At 40.8% G+C, this 22154-nt stretch overlaps 1 protein-coding gene across 1 annotated transcript in view; it reads left to right on the top strand.

Annotated features, from left to right (window-relative positions):
• Positions 1-14567, top strand: part of LOC104162030 (transmembrane and TPR repeat-containing protein 1-like) — a gene marked incomplete at its 3' end in the record, with an annotated part of 71830 nt that extends 57263 nt beyond the window's left edge. The window contains exons 7-8 of the mRNA XM_009700664.1: positions 1095-1284; positions 14446-14567. Coding sequence (XP_009698966.1) covers positions 1095-1284; positions 14446-14567 — 312 coding nt within the window. The remainder of the gene's footprint in view (positions 1-1094; positions 1285-14445) is intronic.
• Positions 14568-22154: the final 7587 nt, after the last annotated feature.

Genomic DNA, 22154 nt, shown 5'->3' with positions numbered 1-22154 from the left:
TGGAAGAAATCCTGTGCAGAATAGAATATAGTTTCATTTCTTTTTGAGTATTTGCCATCTTTGGTGCTGTATACAATGTGGATTTTTCCATTTGTGAATCAAGGAAGGGCTTGTCTGTTCTAAGGCTCTTGAAATTTTGCTTGATCGACTTCATGATTGCTGGAATGATCTCCAGCCTCTTGCATACAAAAGTATTTGAACTTTTGTAAATGTGGTTTGAGGGGTATGCACTTTCGGGCAAGTAGGTGCCCAGCAGCAAAAGGCTTGGGAGGAGAGGGGATGTTGGTTTTATTTTATTTTTTTTCTTGTTTTCTTTAGCCTAGTCACATATTTGGTGTTCTTTTTCAGCCTTCTGAAAGCCCTGTGTACTGTCCAGAGGGCAGCATGTTCCCCATTTCCATTCCCCATTAATTTTCTGTCTATTGAGAATACCAATTAGTGAAGATTACAACCATTGGAAAGGCTCCCTATTTCTCCGTCAGTTCTGTGGCACATCTCGTGCAAGCTGCCACCAGCCCTAATAAGCTGTGATGGGATCAGCCAAGGATCACTCTGTGCCTCCTTTCTTCTGTATTTTCTGTCTGTGCTGGGATGCAAAGAGAAAAGACAGAGAGGTCTGACTTTAATTACTTAATATTGTGCACGTAGGAGAAATCCTAAATTGTGAGTTAAACCCAGCTAGAGGGATATTTTGTATTGCAGAAGTGATGCAGTAAACTGTGTAACAGTTCAATATATGTATGTACCTGCTTAGTTATTGTTCATTTATTGTTGAAGCTGGTAGAAAGTCACTTCAAAAATCTAACATTCAAATGGGAGTTGAAGATGCATTAGTTTTCCAAAGGCTGGTGCATAGAATCTGCGTAAATATTATTGATCTTATGTTATTTATTTAAATGATCTGTTGAAGTGCCCCTCACCTATTTTAGCATCACTTTATTGACAGAGAGGTATGGTATTGCCTGTATGTGAGAGGTTTTTTTGGTTTGTTATTTTTTTCCCTTCCTCCCATAGAGTATGTGGTAATTGCCAAAGGAAAATGTTTCATGTGTTGACAGTCATTCCAAGTGTTACGTTACCTGTTTTCTTTTTAGGTTTCTAACTTATTCCTACCTTCTGGCCTTCAATGCATGGCTTCTGCTGGCACCGATCACCTTGTGCTACGACTGGCAGGTCGGCAGCATCCCTTTGATTGAGTCTGTCTGGGATGCGAGGAACTTAGCCACAGTATTCCTGGTTCTGGTGATGATGTTACTCAGCCTACACTGCATAGCTGCATTCAAGGTAACACCAAAAGACATGCAACACCGTGTTTTGTTTGAAATATTTTGTTTTCTAATCTTCAGATGAAGTGGTCAATAAGTGCAAGTTTTCCTCTCAAATGCATTGGATGGAGGTGAAAAAAACATCCTGCTACATAACTAACGCAGGCAGGCTTAACAGATGAAAATGTCCCTCTGGTTGAATGTCTCAAGTCTCTTAATTGGTCTGATTTGAGGGCAAAACTTGGCCTGGAGTCCTGCATTCAATTACTGTTAATGATCCAAACCCCACTGAAATTGTTAAGCAGCTCTGCCTCTCCCATAGCCATTAGGCTCTTTGTCACTTGCTTCAAACAGGACTGGGAACTGTCATCTGCAGAGCCATTTGAAAATAAAATCAATTACTGTATTCGTACCTTTGCTATGCTTCTAAAATCTAAATGTTGGATACGTCTTGATGAGAAGATTTCCCATCAGCAGAGTAATGGAATGTGGGAAATCTGAAATGATCTCAAAATTGTTATTTAGTGTAAATAATATAGTTGGTAAGCTGTGCTTCACAATTCAGCATTTCAGATCCACCATTAATCATATTGCAGAAATGAAAGTGAGGTTGTACTAAATTTGTCAGAGGTCAGAGATCACGTGGAAGGGGTTTTTTTTGTGAATTGTAGAGAGTTACAAGCTATTCCTCCTTCAGTTGTGTTGTGGAAGCTTCTTCAGGAAAGATGTTGGTAATCATTTTTGCAATAGTACAGAATTTTCTCTTCCTTAAACATACATATCACTGAAAAGCATAGTAGGGGAGTGACAGGTTTTTAATACCCATGTTATGCTAAAACATGCAGGTCATGCACATGTTTCAGTCTACCCTGGCAGTCTTCCCTGTGCTCCTTATAAGAGACAGAAAATGAACCAAACAGTTTGAGACTGCAGACTCATTAATTTAGATTATACATTGACAGTTGCTGTATGGGAAATATGGGAAAATACCCTATTAGGTATTCACTAGTTCTACCTGCAGGGTGTACATCATCTTGTATTCCTCCTGCTTTCATTACTCACTGCTAGATATATTCGGAAGTGTTTGTATTAGACCTAATCCTGTTCCCAGGGAAGTTAATGATAAAATTCTCATTAGCCCGGTACTGAAACTTCTGAAAATACCTTATTCGTGCATTCTTTGAAGTTTTGGTTCCTTTTTATTTCTACTCCTGTCATTGGTACTATATGTAAGATTAATGTTGTTGGTATGCTGGGGAAAAAATCTTTCAGGGTTATCGAAAGACATTTTGTGTCACTTTATTTTGGGGAAAACAATAATCCAGAAGGATTCCTTTGGGTAATTGTTTGTCTTCTCTCAAACTGCAAAACAAAATACTTCAAAACACTGTGTGCATTAAATGTCTAGATTTTATCATATTTTTATTTCTTCTGTTTTTTTTCTTAAAGGCAAAACAATTCAGTCTGGATTTATGAATACCCCTGTTTGATATGAAACTGCAACTTCTAATTTTTTGTGAGACTAAGTTCACCGCTTTGCTCTTAACCACTGTTAATGTTGCATTAGGCAACATGAATCTCACTCTCCAGGCATTTACTTGCTGGATGCTTTGAAATTAATCTTGTAGATTCCTTTGTGTTTATCCTTGAAAACCCCAAACATGGAATAAATTGGATATACGAAGTGATCTGCTTTTGTGTCTAACTCAAGTAAAACCAGAACCATCACCTATTCTTGACTGAGTGCTGTAATCAGTCTCTGCTCGCAGCCTCCCAGCAAACCCACTGTGAACATGGAACTGGTAGTGGTAATTCCTGGGGGTCAACTTGGACATGCTTCCCCCAGCCCTAGGTATAATTGGAGGTAGCTGAAATATTCTGCTTTTCAGGAAATTCTAAATTTCTGAAGCTATTTCTATTTTATTTTTAACGACTCTCATAACAACTCAATCGTGATACTGCCATTAAGTGGTATGAAGATGATTGTGTTGTGCCGAGTAGTATGAATTATTGAGGAAAGCAAACAGTACGAAGAAGCACATTTCCTGGAAATAAATTATTCTCTTTGGCTTCGGACACTCTCAGGAATGTGAGGAGAGGGAAATTCAGGACACATGAACTGCAGGCACAATTCGTTATATTAGGCTCTTAAGAAAACCTTTCCAAATGCAGCAGCATGGCCTTTTATATGACATTGCCCCCACCAAGGACCATCCTTCAGTCAAGCCCCAAACAGGCTATTTCTACAGTATTTTGCAGCTTGTGGGCAGCATGAGATGCATCAGTTGATTTTTCACATTTTGTAAAGTGTAAGATATTCTGCTTTTTTCTTGAAGCAAACGTACAGAACCATCTTAGTCATTTTTCTCACCTTTTTCATTGCAAAGTCTAACCTGGAAGAAATAGCTTGCAATTTTCTAAGGAATGGTTTTAGAGAGAACAGGCATGCAGTTTGTGTGCCTTTCATTTGAGTGTGTAGGTGTGCAGGGGTAAGAGAGGACAAAACCTCATATTCATTCTCATTGGCACTAACACTTTCCTTTCTGAGGCATGGTGAATGGAAATTCTAGAAATTATTTTGGCAGAAGTGAAGACAGTTGTGCAGTGAACACTGAACTGATTTTCAGTGGCAAGAGGCGCAGTGCGTGTGCATCCACAAAACAAGCTCACAGGAGACTGGCAGAATATATTACATGGGCTGTAATTAGAGAATGCATGTATTGGATTTCTGCCTTTGTTGCCATTGAATTTTAAACAGGGCTAATTTGTTGTTGATGTTTGTGATTAGGGTAATAACCCTGTTGGCATGTATGTGTAGCGCTGATAAAGGGCATCTACAGCATGAAGCTTTCTTGTTCCATTTAATTTTGTGAACGTTGTTATACCTCAGAAGGAGAAGAAACAGTGCAAGATTTCTACCCATAAGTGCTTTGCTTGGAACATGTCTGTTACTAAATGGGGTTTTTAATGCTGAGAACTGCAGAAACAGAGAAGGTGGTTCTCCAGTTTGTTATTGTTTGGAGAGAGAAGCTTCCCTTCTCATCCTCCTCATGCACTTTCACTGTTGTCCTCCTTCTTACTTGATGAGGAAGTCACTTGAAAAATTGCTTTATTAGTTCCTTGTACGTAACTTTCATTCGCTGGGTCATTTTGTCTGTGTAGTGCTATTCCCTCTTGCTCGTCGGCCAACGAACTCCCCGCGAGCAGCTCCCCGAGGAGGACTTGTTGCTCTGCACAGTGTTTAGGTGCACAGCCATGCTTCCGTCTTGCTGCAGCCATCCCTGTCACTCGTGACAATTAATGTCCATCTTCAGGAGGCCTGACAGGAGTAAAGAAAAGGCCTGCTCCTTGTTGCATCTCCCACTGTGGGAGTAAAGGACCTCGCTGTCATCTCTGGCCAAGATTTTTCCATACTGACTAATGTGGCAAAGTTGCAGGCCATTGTTAAGCAGCTCTTTGAAACCTTTTGAGACTTGATTTTTCACCACACAGATGCCCAGCAGGCTCTGCAAATTGGCCTCTCTTGAGCTATTTTAGCCGAAGCACCAGGAGTCACCAGTGGGTCTCAAAATCCTTAGGTTCTGCTCAGCTCTTCGTGGTGAACTTCCTCACCCACTCTGGTTGGGCTTCAAGTAGCATGCCGGGGGTGTGACAAAGGCTGGGGATGCTATTGCAAATGCCTGCATCCCAGAGAAATAGTAACAGTTGGGAAAAGAGAGTGAGATTTACTTATTGTTCATTTTCAAAGACATCCTCAGCTGCAAGGAATGGACATGGTCTATCTTCCAGCTTTGGGACTAGGTAGATTACAAAGGTATCAGTGAAATGAATGAAGCACTCTCTTTTAGATTGCCAGGCACACCAGTTACAAGGCCAGAGAAGTAATCTGTCTGATGCTTCAAATGGCCACTAACACACCCAGTGCTGCCTTTCTATGCTGGAAAAAACGGCGAGCACCTGGTGAACTAGAGAAAGGACAACAATTCTGGGTGTATTGTCAGGATGACAGTTATTTCTTTGACATGTCTTCATAATTCAATGAGCATGAAGGGAAAACCTTCAGATGTTTGAAATGCCACTCTGCATGGCATTTTTAGATTGCTGCTTAATTAACAGTGTGATTAAAATGCAGCTTGTCCTGTATTTGTAGCTGTGAACGTATGTACAGAGCACATGATGGATCAGATTCCACTTTCTATATGGTACCTGATATATGGAGTGCTGATAGTGGGGAAAACTCACGTGTGTGCAATGGGGTAATTCAGAGCAATGTGATCTGGAAAATTAATTTGAAACAGTAGCTTTTGTACCTGAGCAGCCTAGGGGAATATATTGTGCCTCATGCTACTTGGCCCTCATCTTGCGTTTATACTCACGACCAGTGCTATGGAGGTACCTTATGGTGGTTCACAGCACTGCAGGAACACATAATGATGTGCAGCAGCTTGCTCATGTCTGAGGAGGGAGTGCGACTTATGTTTCACATCAATTAAAAAAAGTAAACTCTGGTGTCCTCTAAAATGTACTTTTTTAAAGAACATGCTTTGCTGCTCTGTGTGATGTTGCTACATATGGTGCAGGAAGTCGTGGTAATCTTCAGGTTATATTCATTACATGCGACTGAGAGATACTATTATTGTGATCTTTCATATGCTACAGTCGGTTGTTTTTTACTTCAGGTCTAATTTTACAGTAATGCTACCTCTACATTTCTCTGCATAGTGCTCCTTAGCCAAGACAAGACATTTTATACCAAATTATTATGACTTTAATTCGTGCTGTAATTGGCATCACATTGCCACTTGTCTGGTGGTTTATATGTATGAATATCATCTAAGCATATTCCTCAGTCACTCAAAGACTATATTTCTTAGCTGACAATGTTTAATACCATCAAGGAGAGGAATGCATCTGCATCTTCTCTTTGTGTGCATGTTTCTGTTGTTTTTGCTAGCACTCGTTATGTGTATTCTGTCGTGCTGTTTACTTTAACCTGCACTCCTGAGACCTTTGCCTCGTTTCCCAGGTTTGGCATTTCATTAATAAATCACACCTTATGGACCTTTCTGGGAAACAATTGCCTTTTATAATATTCTACAGTAGTACCAGCATAGTTAGAAAGTATGCCTAGCAAAATTCATATGCCACAACACTTGCAGAACAATACCTGCTTCAAAGGCACGGCAAGGTGAATAAGGCTATTTATTGACGGAGTCTATCTGACGAGTTAGAAACCACAGTCATTTTCATAAAAGGTCCATTTAAAATAAATCCTGCTTTCATTTTCCTGAGGGCCTACTTGAATTCCTTCCACATAGAGAGAAGGTCAGGACTGATGTTCTTAATCCTTAGCAGCGAGGTTTTTCTATGCTGCTTCTGTTAATGTTTGCTGTGGGGAGAGTAATAAGCCAGAAAGACTCTGTGTAGTGAAAGCTGGGGAGGGGGGGGACCCCCTCATGGGCGCCCTGCATGCCTGTCCAGCCGTGGTTCTGCTCTGCCGGGTGCTGCTGGCGGATCAGCCCCGGGTCCCTGGTGGGGCTGGAAGAAACACAAGAGGCTTCCCAGGGTGATGGCTGTGCCAGCCGACAGACTCATGCGAAAGAAGAAACCTTCCTCAGTCTGTGTGCGATTGCCATTTTGAATTAAAAAAGCAAACACAAGAACTATTGAAATAATACCTTTTGCATCAGATTATTTTTTTTTTCTTGATAGATGTTTGAAATAACAGGTTTGGAGTGTGGTGCTCTGAGTAAATACAACCATAGCTGAAGTCGTTCTGATTTGGCTCACCATGACGATATTCAGCATCTTACCAAACAGGTTCTTAACTCCTGTGGGAGTTTGTTATGCTAGGTAAGTCATTTTCATAGGGGCAGGTAGTTCTGCCATTTTCAGCGTATTAACACTGAATTACTATGTTGTCAAAGATACTCTTTTCTACCGTTTTCTTCTTCTGATTTGAGTTAGTATTTCAAGGCCCACTTAGAGCTGAAAAGTTTTGGAGTGGCACAATAGTTGAGGTGAGTAGGAGAGGGTAGGTGGAAGGAGGACCAAGAAATTTACAGCTAGGGGAGATAATGATGCTCATTGTGGCTACTTGGTCTTAGTTAAACATTAAAGTGCCAAACTATTGTGTGATTTTTGTTAGGATCCTCTTGTACCATGTTTCCTCTTAAAAGCAAACACACCATGAAGAGAGTTGCTTTTCCAAAGATCATGCTTTTACATACTGCAAGCAGTGTGCATGTGTTTAAATTTTACGGGTGGGTTTTTTTTTTTTTTCCCTTTGGTTTTCCCCACATAGTGAAGCAGCCTGCAGTCACAGAATGAAAGGGAAGAGGGAAAAACAACCACAAGGTCAAAAGCGTTATTCTAATTCCTGGAGCAATTTGTTGACTTTCCTGTTTCCTTTTGGAATGTTCCATCTCTCTTTCAAAGACACGTGTGCTCCTGCATCCTGCTCAGATCGGCTTGTCAAGTGAAATTAGAGGTTGCAGAGATTAAGAATTAGGAAAATGAGTTTATATCTTCAGAGAATTTTAGAAACCTGGGTAAGAAAGACCATAAACACACAGCTGAATGGATGGGTAGCTGAGGTCTATAGAGAAAAAGAAAGTAATAGATATCAAAATTTTACTTTTAAGATACTAAAATAAAAGTGAAATATCAGTAGAATATACTTATGGGATTGAGAAAACACTACTTTTTGCTTTTATTCAACAACTGAAAGCCTGATTTCCAGAGCTGCTGAGCATCCACAGTTCCCATTGATAAAAATAAAGTTTTTAGGCACTTTCAGCATTTCTGAAAAATAGGCTGTTTTATTTCAAGGTACAGACCAGGACTTGCTTCCTTCTGAAGTGCAAAGTGAATGATCTCATTAGGGTGGTCTGAGTTATGTGCCAAGGATTTCTCTTCAGATAATCCTGGGTTAGGAAACCAATGATCCTTTTGAGGGTTTGGATTCAGTTTCTGACTGTTGTATGTTTGCCTGTACACCAGTTCCTGAATAAGTGCTGCTGATGGTGAACTGGAAAGTAGTTTTTGTTGTTATCGAGTGCTCAAAATAGGATCAACGTGTCAGGTAGTTAATAAGCAGTCAGCAGTGGTGGTCAGAATAACATTGGAAATCTTCATGGCTTTGGACTATCTGTGAAGTATAAAATAAAATTTGCTTAATTATAGTCAGTAGTAACTGTGGGTGATTTTATCAGAACTAGTTGATCACCAAGGAAAATGGAGTTGTTTTAAGAAGACAGTGAGTTGCTAAGCCTGGCATTCAAGCAGCTGGCGCTACTGAAGATGCTGATTTTTAATTTTTTTTTAATGAGATGAAAGAATAAAACTCCTGATAAATTGTAGTGATTATAGAATTTGTGGCTCCTTTTTCTAGAAGCAAGCTGATTAAGCTGGGTGTCTCAGCCAGATTTGAAGCTGGGCAGTTACCTTTTCCTTACCAAATGTTTGAGTTTTTCAGACCATCTGTTGACACCTGACTTTTGGCACCATTCGCTCAGAAGTGGTGTTACAGGCAGCAGAGTGAAACAGCCATAGATCTGCAGTGCCCTCCTGTTTGGCCACAGAAGATAAAGATGTATGTGTCCCATCCTGATTTCTGCTGGTGACCTAAAGGAGACCATGGTGATGGTATTTGGAGCATGGTATGACTCTGCCATGACCTGTCTGTGCCTGCATCAGTGAGGTGGGACCTGGGAGCACCCAGTGCTTGCTTCTGTGAGCTTTACATCAACAGATTTGTTTTTTTCCTGTGAAAGAATGAATCCCTAGGGTTGATTCCTGATTAGCTTAAGTTTGCTTTTTATCACCTTATACATGAATGCAGAGTGAATTTGACATGCTTCTACACCATCCCTTTTATCTTTAATACCGTATGTGTGGAAAGTGCAAGTGTAGATGTTTGCAGATCCTGACCTCTTGCCAGGTGAGATGCTGCCAGTGGTTTGGTGCAGGCCGGTGACATGTTGCCGAACTGCTTGTGGCTTCCCAAGTGACTGGTACAACAGGAATACACAAGTTAAGTTTGTGTGCAGTCTGCACAAAGGGTTTGCATAAATGGATGTTAGGAATAAACTGAAAAGTGTAATCCTCCGTCTGTGGTCTACAGTCATGTAGCTTCTTTGAATCTCTGTGTCTCTTTTGATGGATAATGCACTTGCTTCCGAGGCCTGCAAGCATTTAAAAATGTGAAATAGCAATCATTACTTTTATACAGCCATGCACTACCAACTTTCCTGGATACCAACTTTTCTGTGCTTGCAGTCAGATGTTCCAAACATAACATTTCACTGGCTGCAATGGACCATCCAGAGCTCGCTGGCAGAGGGTGATTCATGCCTTTGGTAGGAAGGAAGTCTTTACTCAATGGAGCTGTTGCTTCTAAATGGTGGAGAGGTAACACTTGCCTCATTCTCAAAATAAAATCTTGGAGGAAGAAATTAAACTCATTTGATTGCCACCTTCCCATCAAACAGGCAAGCATGTATAAACACCTTCGGAAACATTCCAAGGAAGAAAAGAACGGAGTTTGCTTGGACTTTTTTGCCCAGCTGCTGTCTTCCCCGAGGTACAACTTTGTCCAGCCAGGAGGGAAGGTTGTCCTCACGGCTTCCCTTTCCAGCTCCTCAGCCCTTGGAGGTGCCAGGGGATGTGAACAGAAGTCCTGCCATCACAGTGTGAGACTTAATGGATCTGGCACCTCAGACGATGCTGTATCAATGGGAAAAATAGGAAATTTACAGTGGGCTTATGCAAGTCTGTAGTTTATGACAGATCTGTCGAAGTAATCTGCATATCTCCTGAGCTCGTACTTTGTGGGCTCTAGCTTGTGATTTAACAGTAGTCAGCAAATACTTATTTGTGGCTCAGGAATATGTCTTCTATATAATATAGGAAGATCTCTTTCAGTTGTAAACTCAAGACTTTCTTCCTTTTCCCCCAAATTGCCAAGGAAGCAATTTTTGAAATTTATTGCTGTGTTAATGGTTTTGACCTTGGAGTGATTCTTTGCTATTTTGTTTGAGATAGTGTGACAATTTTTTGCCTTGCCCTTGGGAGAGGAGGTGGTGTTGCTTAGTTCTTTGATAAGTCTATGAAAAGTAGCAAGTTAAAAAAATTCTTTTTTATTGGTTTTTGGTTTGGTTTGTTGGTTTATTTTGTTTGTGTGGTGTGGGTTTTTTTTTTTTTCTTTTGTTACAATATAATGAAGGCCTAATTGTAGTGAGAGGTAGATGTGAATTTGAAAACCCTCACCAACCTATCTGCTATCAGGAATGCTATTCTGATTTGAAGTCGGCTTGTCTTTAACAAAAGGAATCATTCTAAGGTTAATTCAAAGCTGGTTCCCCCTGCCGCCCCCCCCCCCCAAGACCTCTGTGACAGGTAGGAAGATAAGTTTTATATTTCCAAAAGAAAGCACTATCTTTAACAGACAAGGAGATGTCTCTTTGTAAAAGGAATGAAGTGATCTGTAATTTCTAGTCCTAGCTTTTTTATTTTAAGGAAAAAGAGAGACAAACAAAATTGCCTACTACTCTTTAAAAGCTTTTACTACTGCACTGGGTACCCAGAAGATGCTGGTTCTGCCAGCTTTAGCTCAGCTATCTCTTAAGTGGGCTCATAGGACCAGAGTAGTTAAACCAAATAAATGGTCCCAATATTTTTTTTTTCCTGAAAAACGTAACAAGCTACAGGTTGGTTTTTGAATTTAATCTCCTATGGCTTGTGTTGGATGGAAGATGCCGCTGCCTTCTGTTTCTGCAGCCCTACAGTACCAGTCCCTGATGTTCTTGTGCCATTCTGTCCTACTTGTCTACTCATTTATAAATCTGTCAGCCCCTCCAGGGGAAGGGGGAATAAAAGGTGAATCTGCTGTGTAAAATTTGATAGGGAAAAAGATAAAGGAGAATATGGTGTCTTATGACACTTGTACTGTTGGCTTTTAGCTGTCTAAGGTTATCACCTATGGTACACACAATCCTTTCAGCACATCATGATTGCGTTTCTGTCCTTTTTTTGGTTTTTTTCTGAGCTGCCCAGGTGAGCATATGTGAGCCCTTGGTGGGAAGGCAGGGACGGATAGCTCTGCTGTGCCTCCAGCCCTCGCAAGGCTGGGATAGAAGGATGTGCAGCTCTTGGGTCAGAGCAGAGGCTAGTTTTGCTCAGTAATCAGTCAGTAGAAATTATTTAGGGAAGTGAGAAATAAGATCTGGCTGTGAATAGGGTAATTTTTTCCTCCAGTATAAATTCCGAACTATGGGCTGCGAGTGATTTAGGAATTGCTTGTGCCAGAAGCCATGTCCAGACTGTCTCGTTAATGGCCACAGATGAGTTTCAGGTGACCAGCAACCCCACCTGCTCTTCCTGCCCAGGTGTTCTCCCCAAGCTCTCCTCCTGGGCAGGACCCAGTCATAGTGCCAAGGTGTCAAATTGAAATGCCCATACAAATTTTGGAAGAGTTAATGGCTGGGTAGAGGAGAGAAACCCAAACTGAGCTCTGGAGTGACCGCAGCACAAATTCAGCAGTTTGACCTGCTGTCTCACAGGCAGGACCATGCATAGCACAAAATCAGCCAAAGCCTGGTGTTCAAGGACCAGCTCTTTATAAAAGCCTCTGCCTGAATCGAATGCTTTAAAAAGGGTGCTGCCAGATGTTTCTTGTTTCAGAAATAAGTAGCAGCACGGAGGGCTCTGCTGCTCTGTGAGGCTGGTTTGTGAGTGCTGGGCTCCCGTCTCTGTGCCCTGCCCAAGGGACTGAGCTGGCAGCCCTTAATGGCATTAGTCTAGAGCTGTGACTTGTTGTGGAGGGAAAAAGGGCACACGATACCATTTTCTCCTTCAGCCGAGCTAATTCCCACATTTTCCTCGCTCCCATATGATGTACAGGTTTTATTTGTCTTTCTCCAGCATTCAGTTTCCTTTGCTTATCTGCAATGCTGCAGCCTTGAATAACACTGTGCCCTTCCTAGCAATGTTACCTAGAGATTGCTTTCCCAATTATTGATTTAACGAACAACAAGGGGAGAAATATTTGATAGCCGGTTCATTTCAAAGCAAGAGTGTATCTTGGGGACAAAGAACATTTTATGCATTAGGAGTGCGTTGCCTTTGGCCCAGCATACCTTCTTGTGCCTCTGGGTCTTGGTTGTTAAACCCCTGGGGTAGAGTGGTGGCAGCAAATGGGCACCATAATCCCTGCTTATAATGGAACAACAGTAGTAACAAAGAGTCAGTAAATAAGATTACAATACCTATTTCTCCAGCTGTACAGTAATTTTATTTTAGATTATTTGGGTGATGGGAAGGTGGGAAGGGAGTGTCAAATGGCAGGAGAGAAATGGAGTATATGGCCAGAGCTGGGTGGGCGGGAAGTTGGAGCTGAGCTAGGACTGATAATTTGCATTCAGAGTTGAGAATCATTTTTAATCCTTTTTTTTTTTCCTTCTCAATTTCAATTTTCTATTGTAATTACAAGCCAAAATTACTGACCATTACTGGGCACCTCTGCTCATCAGCTTTATGGATTGGTGTCAGCTTCAGCTCTGGGAATAATGCATTTTAGGTGCTGTTGTGACTGCAAGAAGGCACTAGTAACTGTGATTCCAAGATGCTAAAAAAGTGAATAATAGAAGCAGGTAACTGTGGTGCTGTTTAAAGCAGATGTTGATAAAGGAGTCTGAAGCTGTGAATTCTGCTCCCCTCTCTGCTTTGTGTTTGCTCTTTCAGCCAGGGGAAGCCAGTGCACTTTTTTGTGATCCTGTGGTTCAGCTCCTCTAAAGCAACACCAGAGCCTCCTGACATGTACTTGTGCGTTTGGTACCTATAGAAATTGTTCATTGTCTTTCCCACAGAATAGGATGAATATATTTTAATTCTCAGACTTCTGAATTTCAGCCACTGACTAGGCCAGTGGTAACTGATGCTGCACTCTGTAGCTGTGCAAAAGCAAGACAAGTTGGATTGCTTGGCCTGCATCATTGATCGAGCTCCGTTCCTCTACTCAAAAATCTTGTTCAATGTTTCTAAATTTAGATCCCTCCAGTAAAAAGAAGTCAATTTGCTCTTGAAAGTTGAGAAATTGCCCACAACAATTAGAAAGTGCTGCAACCATTAAGTGATTCTGGTTGCATCTCTTTCTAAGTGTGACAAAACTTCTCCCAATGGCTGCAGAAGGATGCTGCAGCGGCTGATAAGGCAGCGGTATCGTAGGGTAGGAAAGCACAGATGTCTGCTTGAGTGATTTAACAGACTTAATGCTATGCTTCTGTTAGCCTGATGTCGTTCTCTGAGATCATCAACAGAAATCACCAGCTGATTGACCCTCTTGGAGTGGAGCTAAATCTGAAACTCAACTTGCCTGAGGAGACTTGGGTCTCTCCGTGGCAGGAATGGCAGCTGCTGCTGATCATGGCGTCCTGAGATGCTTGGGTCAGCAGTGCAGATCACAGTTGTTTTGAATTGCATGTGGCAAAGAGTGAGCCAACATTAAAGTGAGCTCAAGTGAAGGGCATTAACTGAGCTCAACTGAAAGACATTAGTTTTAACATACAGTATGTCTTGAATTTCCAACTCTGATTATGGAGGCCTCGTGTGCAAAAATATAATTTCAAATTTAGATATTGTGTCGAAAGAGACAAAGTGACTGCATTAATGTGCCATTTGGGGCTAGTTTTCTTTACACAAAATGTGACAGATTGAACAGCTTTTTCTCAGTTATAAACATTTAGGATTGAACACAGCAGTCTGTGTGTATGTGATATGTTTGTGTATTTACATACAGCCACACTGTGGTAGACATGCTAATGTATACATTCACACTATTCTATACTTATGTATTACCAATATGGGGTATATCTTAAGTACTATCTATGCCATCTCAAGTGAGCTGCATACAGTAGAGCTGATGTTAGAAAAGATACCAAAGGTAATAATACACACCATGGTTAGTGTTTGTGCACTTTCTTGGCATATTAGAAGCACAAGCGATGTGTAAATATGGAAGAACAGTGTCTTGGAGTAATTTCTTTTAAATGCAAAACATATCAAACATTAACCTAAGTTGCTTTTTTTAATCAATAAGAATCTCAAAAGGAAAGGGGAAAGTTAGTGGTGAATTAAGTTGGATTTTTTTAGTTGATATTTGTTTAATTTTGTGTTATTGCAGAAACTGGAACACAAAGAAGTTTTGGTTGGCTTGTTGTTCCTGATTTTCCCATTCATCCCAGCCAGCAACCTCTTCTTCAGGGTGGGATTTGTGGTGGCAGAGCGAGTCCTTTACATGCCGAGGTAACTATTGCAATTGAATTCCTTTCTAATGAGACCACCATCCCATTTTCTAAAAGCAGGCCTGATTGCTTCTTCCCTTTTACAATACTTCAAACATTATATTTCTAGTCAGTGTGTTCTCTGCCTTTGAGTTTTGGCATGATAGCATGAAAGGTTTTATAGTTGTTTGAGAGCAGATTGCTTGGCAGGAGCAAAGCTAACCAAAATCCCTTTATTTTTTTTTTTTTTTTATGTGTGTGTGTGCTTGAAACAGCTCAATACAGAGATGAAGTGATGTTTCTTGAGGATTGTCCTCCAAGACTGTTTTTCTTGGTAACATTATCAACTTAAATTGTTCAATGTCTTTACCTTAAGGACAGCAGCTGAAAAGTTAACCTGTCATATTTTTATTATGGTTGTTCAGCTTTCCCACTGCATTAGGTGGTCAGTAAAAACAAAGGTGACTATTGCTGTCTTAAAAGACAGCTGGCTTCAGTTGTGGAATATGTACATGACCTCCTGCCTGTAAGCTATTGACTGCATACACATCTAAGAGTGGAGGATTTACAGTTGTTGAAGAGGATGAGGAAAATCCAGCCACTTCTCCATCCCTCAGCCTCTGCCCTGGCATGTCCCTCAGCTTCCAGCCTCTAACAGTTGTCATTTCAGTAGTCTGGGTGCTTCCAATTGCATTTACTCCAGAACAACTTTGAGGTGTTACTTCTGACACCTCCACAGGATCCAGAGTAGAGGCTGCAGTGGCAGTCAGAGGTCATTCATCCAAGATGCACCAGACCATTGCACATTTCACAGAATGACAGGATTGAGGTTGGAAATGACCTCTGGAAGTTATCTGGTCCAAACCCCCTGCTCAAGCAGGGCCACCTACAGCCACTTGCCTGGGAGCAGGTACAGACCGTTTTTGAATATCTCCAAGGAGGGAGACACCACAACCTCTCTGGGCAACCTATGCCAGTGCAGTTTGTTCCAGCCATGAGCATAAATGGTCGTTCTTGGACACTGCAAGTCAGAAAGCCCAATTCTACCCTTGGATGCAGAGGGTCAAAATCTATTACCTCTAATGAGAACTGCCATTGTGGAGCTGTTGACAAAGCACAAGTCCTTAATTTCACTCTGGATTATTCTGTGGTAACTGAAACAGCGGTTTTATTCCACAAAATGCTTAAATTCTATTCCTCAGAAAATGCAGATCCAAAAATCCTAAGAAAAACACTTACAGGTGGTCTTCTGCAAAGCTGTATGCATATTCTGATCATCATTTCTATAAGCACTATCACAAAAGGCCTGCTCATTGGTATAAAACTCAGGCTATGGAGGAGCTGTTGCTTTTATTACAGGTTTCTTATGCAGTTAGGCTATATCTCTGTGCTCTGCTAACATGCTTTTTGGGTCAAATCCTGCTGACTTTATGCACATCACTAGCCCTGATTTTGTTTGTTGAGAGTATACCTGAAAGTATAGTGAGTGAAAGTTGTCCCTTGGAGTTATTTTGCAAATGATACCCTCAACTAATGGATCTTGCATCATGTTGAATTAACTTGGAAATCAGATTGCTTTAAATTCATGTAACAGAAAATGAGGAAACACATGAAAGCGCAAAGCTATTAAGGAAACAGTCAACTGAACACAGGGCTGTGTTGAGTGGTTGCATTTCTGAATCTCAAAAGAACAACTGTGGAAAATACTTCAGCTGTCAGCAGTTCCTTGTTGTCCTCCAGATGAGACTGCTGATATAATGAGAGGAGGGGCAATGAAGAAGAAAAAAGGATATGTTTGCGCAGAGAAAATTAATCAGCGTTAACATGTGTGCATATAGTTTGTATAATGCTTTTCATCTCCCTGAGGGCTTTGCAAATATATGACCTACAAAGTAGGTAATTGATAGTTGCTGCTTTTTTTCAGGCAGGAAAACTGAGGCAGAAGGATGAGATTATTTCTCTGGAGTAAGTCTGTGTCAGAGTCCATGGATCTCATACTTTGCTCAGATCACTCATGTCCTGCTTTGCAATATTTGGTTTTTGCTTTTACCTCAGGCTGGCAGGCAGCTGGAGTGAAAAGGGAAGGCAAACCCTGGCCGTCTGTGGGAATGCTGGGCAGTTTCCAGCCAAAGGATCCAGAGAGAGCTGAGCTCTTGGCTCCAAGTTACCAAGAAATGAGCTTTCTTACATCCCCTGGGTGCAAAATGACATGAGTGGTGAGGGGGACTTCTGAGAATGTTGATGACTATGGCAGAACAAAAATAATGTGTGTTGTTTGTTTGTTTTTTTTTCCGCTTGGGAGCATGGCAGTTTAATAATGATGGCTTTAGGAAAGGCTCGCGTTCTTTATTTAGAACAGCCTTTAGCAGTTTTCTTATGCTACATCTTGAAAAGGGCTTTTCCTACCCTTTGCCATTTCTTCTCTAAAACTCAGTTAGCAAGTCAGAGGTTGTCGTTCAGCTTTATTTAGACAGAAGTCCTCAATCAGATGGAGAGAACTCGATGATCTATGGTTTGGGGCTTATGCTGAAAGGTGCTTTTCTATCTCTGTTTCAAGCAATAACCTTTTATTAATATTTATGGATGTGACAGTTGCATATGTGTGTCACAGCCTGAAGTCCTAATTCAGTGTTGCTCAGTAGTTACCTGGGCAAAATGTCAAGCATTTTCTTTACAATAGATGTTAAGTAAGGACCCAAGGATTTATGTAAAAGATATTGTAAATAGAAAGGAACAAGGAAGAAGCGTTTTGCTCGCTGTCTAATTATATGGCTGGGCCTTGCCTTCTGGGGATTGATGGGTATTTGGAACAATTCCTCTTCTGTCTGCAGCCGTGCCTTGAGGGAGAGGGATATAAGCTAAGTCAAAATGGTTGAATGTTTCCTTTAATTGACTTTAGCAAAACAGAAATATTTGGAGAAAGTATTTATTGTATTTAGTTTTCATTTGAGGGTTACAAGCACTTACTTGTTTAAATCAGGAATTTTAAATAATAGTATTACTTTAGCCTGAAAATTTCATAGGAAAACAATTTATGGTCTTTCAACTTTTAATTTTAATTTTTTTTGTTGTTTTCTTATCCTTAAGAGGGGAAAACTTGTTTTCAGGAAAGCTTGCAGTGTGAAATACGTATATCTTGGGAGTGGTGGACAAGATACAACTCTGTAGGCTACAGTTTTCCAAAGAGGCATCACAATAAGTAGCAGGATCAATGAAAGACTTAAACCGCTGTGCATTTTTCCCTCTTCAAAATGTAGATGTAATTATGCTTACTGTGTATCTGCTAATGCTGCTCAGAACACCACAGACAGCCTAATTTGAAAATCCGGAATGACTATGTGCATCCAGTTATTCCAAGCTGTGAGCAATTTGTCTGTACTTAACAGGAGCACTAGCTCTTCCTCTATGTTGCCCTTCACCATGCAGAAACTGGAGAGGCAATGCAAACTCTTGGGCCATCCAGGAGCTGCCTGCCCTATTGACATACCAGCAGAACTGGTGTTGCTCTCACCTCATGGAATTGAACCTTTCCTATCAGAGCAATTTCTGCATTTTCCTCATCTTTCACTGCTACCCTGATAGCAGCAGCTCCTGGCTGGCCTGCTGTATCATAGCTGGACAACTTAACCTGTTTTCACGACCTCATATGAACCAGCAAATCAACCAAAACTTTGCTACATGGCGTATTTCCAATTTGCTGAAAGCAATAGGCAATCCAGTGGTACCTGCACCATTTTTATGGCAAGTCATTTGAGGTGGATATTGCAATGAATGGGTTGCAGAGTGCACAGTTATTCTTTCCCAGCACAGGCAATTATGGGTTGCTACCATTTTTTTTTCACCAACTCCTCACTATGTGAAGAGTTGATATTGCAACCCTAATTGTTCATACTAGAAGATGAGATCACTGTGATATACAGGATGGCATTTGCTTCAGCATCTTATCTCAAAATCTGCAAGAAAGCTAGCATCCAGAAAAAAAGTGTGCTTGTATTTTTCAGGAACTTAACACATCATGTTAAAGATTTCCCCATGCCATAGCAAAGCAGGAACCATATGAATTTTTGCCTCTGCGTAGAGCATGTTTTTGATTCTTTATGCTAATGCATTCATTCCAATTAGTGTAATTCCATACATTATTAACTTTTGTCATTGGGGGGGGGGAAGAACTTGGTAGGCAGTGGAATCATCTGTAATTCTTATGAACCTGAATATCCCTAAGCAGAAGTCTGTTTTACTTACAAGGCAGCCACTTGAGGATGAGACTTACTGGTGCTTTTCTTTTCTGGGAACATGTTACAGTCTCCACATTATATTAATTTTCTTAAAGACCAGTTGTGTAATAGGGTGGTGGTGTATTTTCAGTTTCCTTTGTCACCCCTTTCTTTAATGTTATTTGAAACTGCAAGTTCACCAGGAGCTGAATTCCTGTTTACCTTTCAGAATTCCTTTAGTATTAGTTCAGATTCCGTAAGGGATCATCTGATTTACAGAAGAGGCTTCTCTTTTCAACTGGAGTCAAACCCTGACCCCAGTGAAGTCAGCGGTGAAAGTCCCATTGACTCCATGGGGCCAGTTAATCTACTCACCAATCTCAATTCAGCAGTATGATTATGTTTTTTTGCATGCTTTCAAGTTAAATCCACAATTCATTTGGAATGTGGATATGGAATCCGTTACACCTGTTCCATTTACTTAAAACAAATGTGATTTCAATGCCTTACTCTGTTGCTGCTGTTCTTGTGAGGGCCATGGAGGAGCTGAAGTTCAGAAGCAGCAGACTGGATTATATTCCCTATAATTCAGCCACAGACCTGCGGGCACTGGAAGGGGACTGGGAGGGCATTGTGTGATGGCAGTGGGCCAGACTCCAGCCCCAGCCTGGTCCCTTTTTACCGTGAGGGATGCCTGTCCCTGTGACAGGGTGTCGATTAGAGCAGCAGTCTGCAAAAGGGCTTGTGGCTGAAGGCAAGGAGGTTGGGACCTTGGCCGAGGCAAGCAACTCTGGTTCTCCTTCCTCACCCATTAAATAAGGATAATAACTCCACTCTGCCCTTTGGAAGGGGGCAGAGAGTGTTCTTATTAATTAATATGAATTAACTGCTTGTAGAAAGGCTAAACACTGCAAGCAGCTACCTTTCAGATCTGTATCCAAACTTGAGCTCCTAGCTTTTGAAGGCTTGCCCACCCCTATTAAACACTTTAAGGAGAAATCAAAGCAGGCATCCTCTGTTAATGCAGGCAAGAAAGGCTGAGATGCTAGCACCATGTATTTTGGCAAAAGGCAGTAAAGACATAGGAATAAAAGCTGAAATGATTCTGCAAAGCTGAAAAAGATTAGCTCATGGCGCGTTCGGTCTAGACTGCAGTCTTGTGTTATTTTAACTAAATTTAAAACATGCTTTTGAGAAACATGTTGCGTTTTGGCCATGTACAATTGATTCAGGAAAAAGCTAAATTTGTGTGGAGTATGAGCATTAATGGCTACACTGGAAAGATTTTTGGTTTCTTTGTGATATATTAGGTTAAAGGAAAACCTTCAAACACATTTGTTCTGCTCTTGAAAATAATACAGATATGTAAGGATGTTTTTAAAAAACAGTAATAAATTAAGTTAATGTCATCTTGTGGAAATAATCTTTTTGGTCATGTTGATTAAAAGAGGAATTCTTATTTACAAGGAAATATGGTGCCCTTAAGAAGATGCCTTGTGAAACTGAATAGAAAATAGTTTCTTACATGAAGTTTTTGGAGACTTGCAATGGAATTGAATGGGAAATTATGTCCCTGCTGTAGAATTCCAGAAGTTATTACAGTAAAACTGTACCATACAGGCCCTTCCCCAGTAAAGTATATAAGGTTTAGGGAAATTTCTGTGGAATCCTCATGGGATTATATCGTATTTTTAATTTATAAAATGTTTTCTGTCCATAATGCATATAGTAATCAAAAGCCTGAAAAGTTTCTGTATGACCTGTAAATATTTCAGGTAGGAATCTGGTGGAAGTGAAATCTTGGACTCGAACACTCTAATGAAGTGAGTTTGTTTGTCACATGACTTATTGGAAGGAAGGGAAGGGAAATGTGTCCAAATGTTAAATAGCCATTCAAAGGTTAGCAAAATCATTCGTTTCTAGTCCATATTTTCTCTCTAATAAGGAAAATAAGAGTTCCTGCATTTTGTCTAATTACATTATGTTCTAAGTAGAGGACCACATTGCTAGTGGAGGTAAATCATTTTGATGACTTAGCCGATCATGTCTAAGTGTCTTTAATGTAGGCCTGCATAGCTTTTAATTTAGAGCCAAGGACAAAGTCTAACACTAACTCATAAGGTACCTTTCCAAATTAGATGTATTCTGCCAGTGTTTATGGTTCTCTGTGTCTTTGTGTTATGACTTGCAGTCCTTATTGCAGGAAAAGGCCTCTTAATTCTGGTGAAAATGTGACATTTTATTCAGCAGACTGAGTAGTGAGTTAAGTATGCTGCCAGTTACTTGGTTGTCATACTGATATTTCTGAGCTGTGAGGCTTGGTTTTTTCCACTGGGGTTTATTTTGTATGCTCAATATTATGCCTTGATGGTGGTCCTGAAGTCTTTTAAAACCTCTAGTAACCAAGGAAAAAAAAAATTAATTCTAAGTCATCATTACTGGGAGACAGGCAATTTAAACAGTGCTTTTTGGTCTGTCCCCAAAACTCAGTACCAGTGAAGAAGGAGAGATGAATAGTGAAGGCTGATGGCTGTCCACGTGTGACAGAGACATATCCCACATCCTCCTTGCCTTTGGACATTTAGTCCAAAAACGTGACCGTTCCAACACGTTTTTCCCTCATAGTCTCAACTGGTTGAGAAAGTTTTGATACAACATTTTCCCATGGAAAATATGACATTTTAGTTAACCCAAAACTTTTTGCCAAGTTGTGCTGAGTACAATGAAACTTTAGATAAAAGGGTTGGAAACAAAAGAGTTCTTCAACCCAAGATGGAGTTTACCATCAAAAGGACATGGACAACAGAAATGGACAGTTGGATGGATGTGGCCAGAATTGCCCCTTTGGGGGGGATGCTCATCTGAGAGTTGGGACATCAAGGTCCGTCTGCCACACACCAGCATTTTTCCAGGATTGTTAGCGCTGATCTACACCCTGCTGGGTTGTGGCAGTTTGATCCAGACCTGATCTAGGCCTGTGCTTGCACTCCTGTCAAATTAGCCAGCCTGTAAATTGCTGAATTTAGACTAGCCTTGTACCAGCTGTGAGAGAAAATCTTGATCTAGCATTAAGCATGGCAGTACAAAGTAAACTTCTCAAAATTTCTGGAATACGTTTGGACCATTGGAATGTGATTATTCCAGATCAGCACTTGGGCTTTCATGGCTGGAGAGTTTTGGGGACCCCAAATTCGGAGCCCTACACGTGCACTCGCTTACTGCACCCCCAGCTCTCAGCCTGGCCTGGTGCAGTGGTTTGAATTCGGGTGATCCAGGTCACAGGGAGTGCCCTGACTTCTGTGACCTGAGTGTAAGCTAGCATGCACATGCAAATACACTATTTTTCCAGATGAAAACTTTTTTTAAAAGTCCAGATTTTATCCTTGCCTGAAACA

Source organism: Cariama cristata, unplaced genomic scaffold, assembly GCF_000690535.1.
Source record: "Cariama cristata isolate BGI_N322 unplaced genomic scaffold, ASM69053v1 scaffold3635, whole genome shotgun sequence".
Lineage (NCBI taxonomy): Eukaryota > Metazoa > Chordata > Aves > Cariamiformes > Cariamidae > Cariama > Cariama cristata.
Note: the sequence above shows the minus strand (reverse complement) of the source record. Positions and strands in the feature narration are given on the sequence as shown.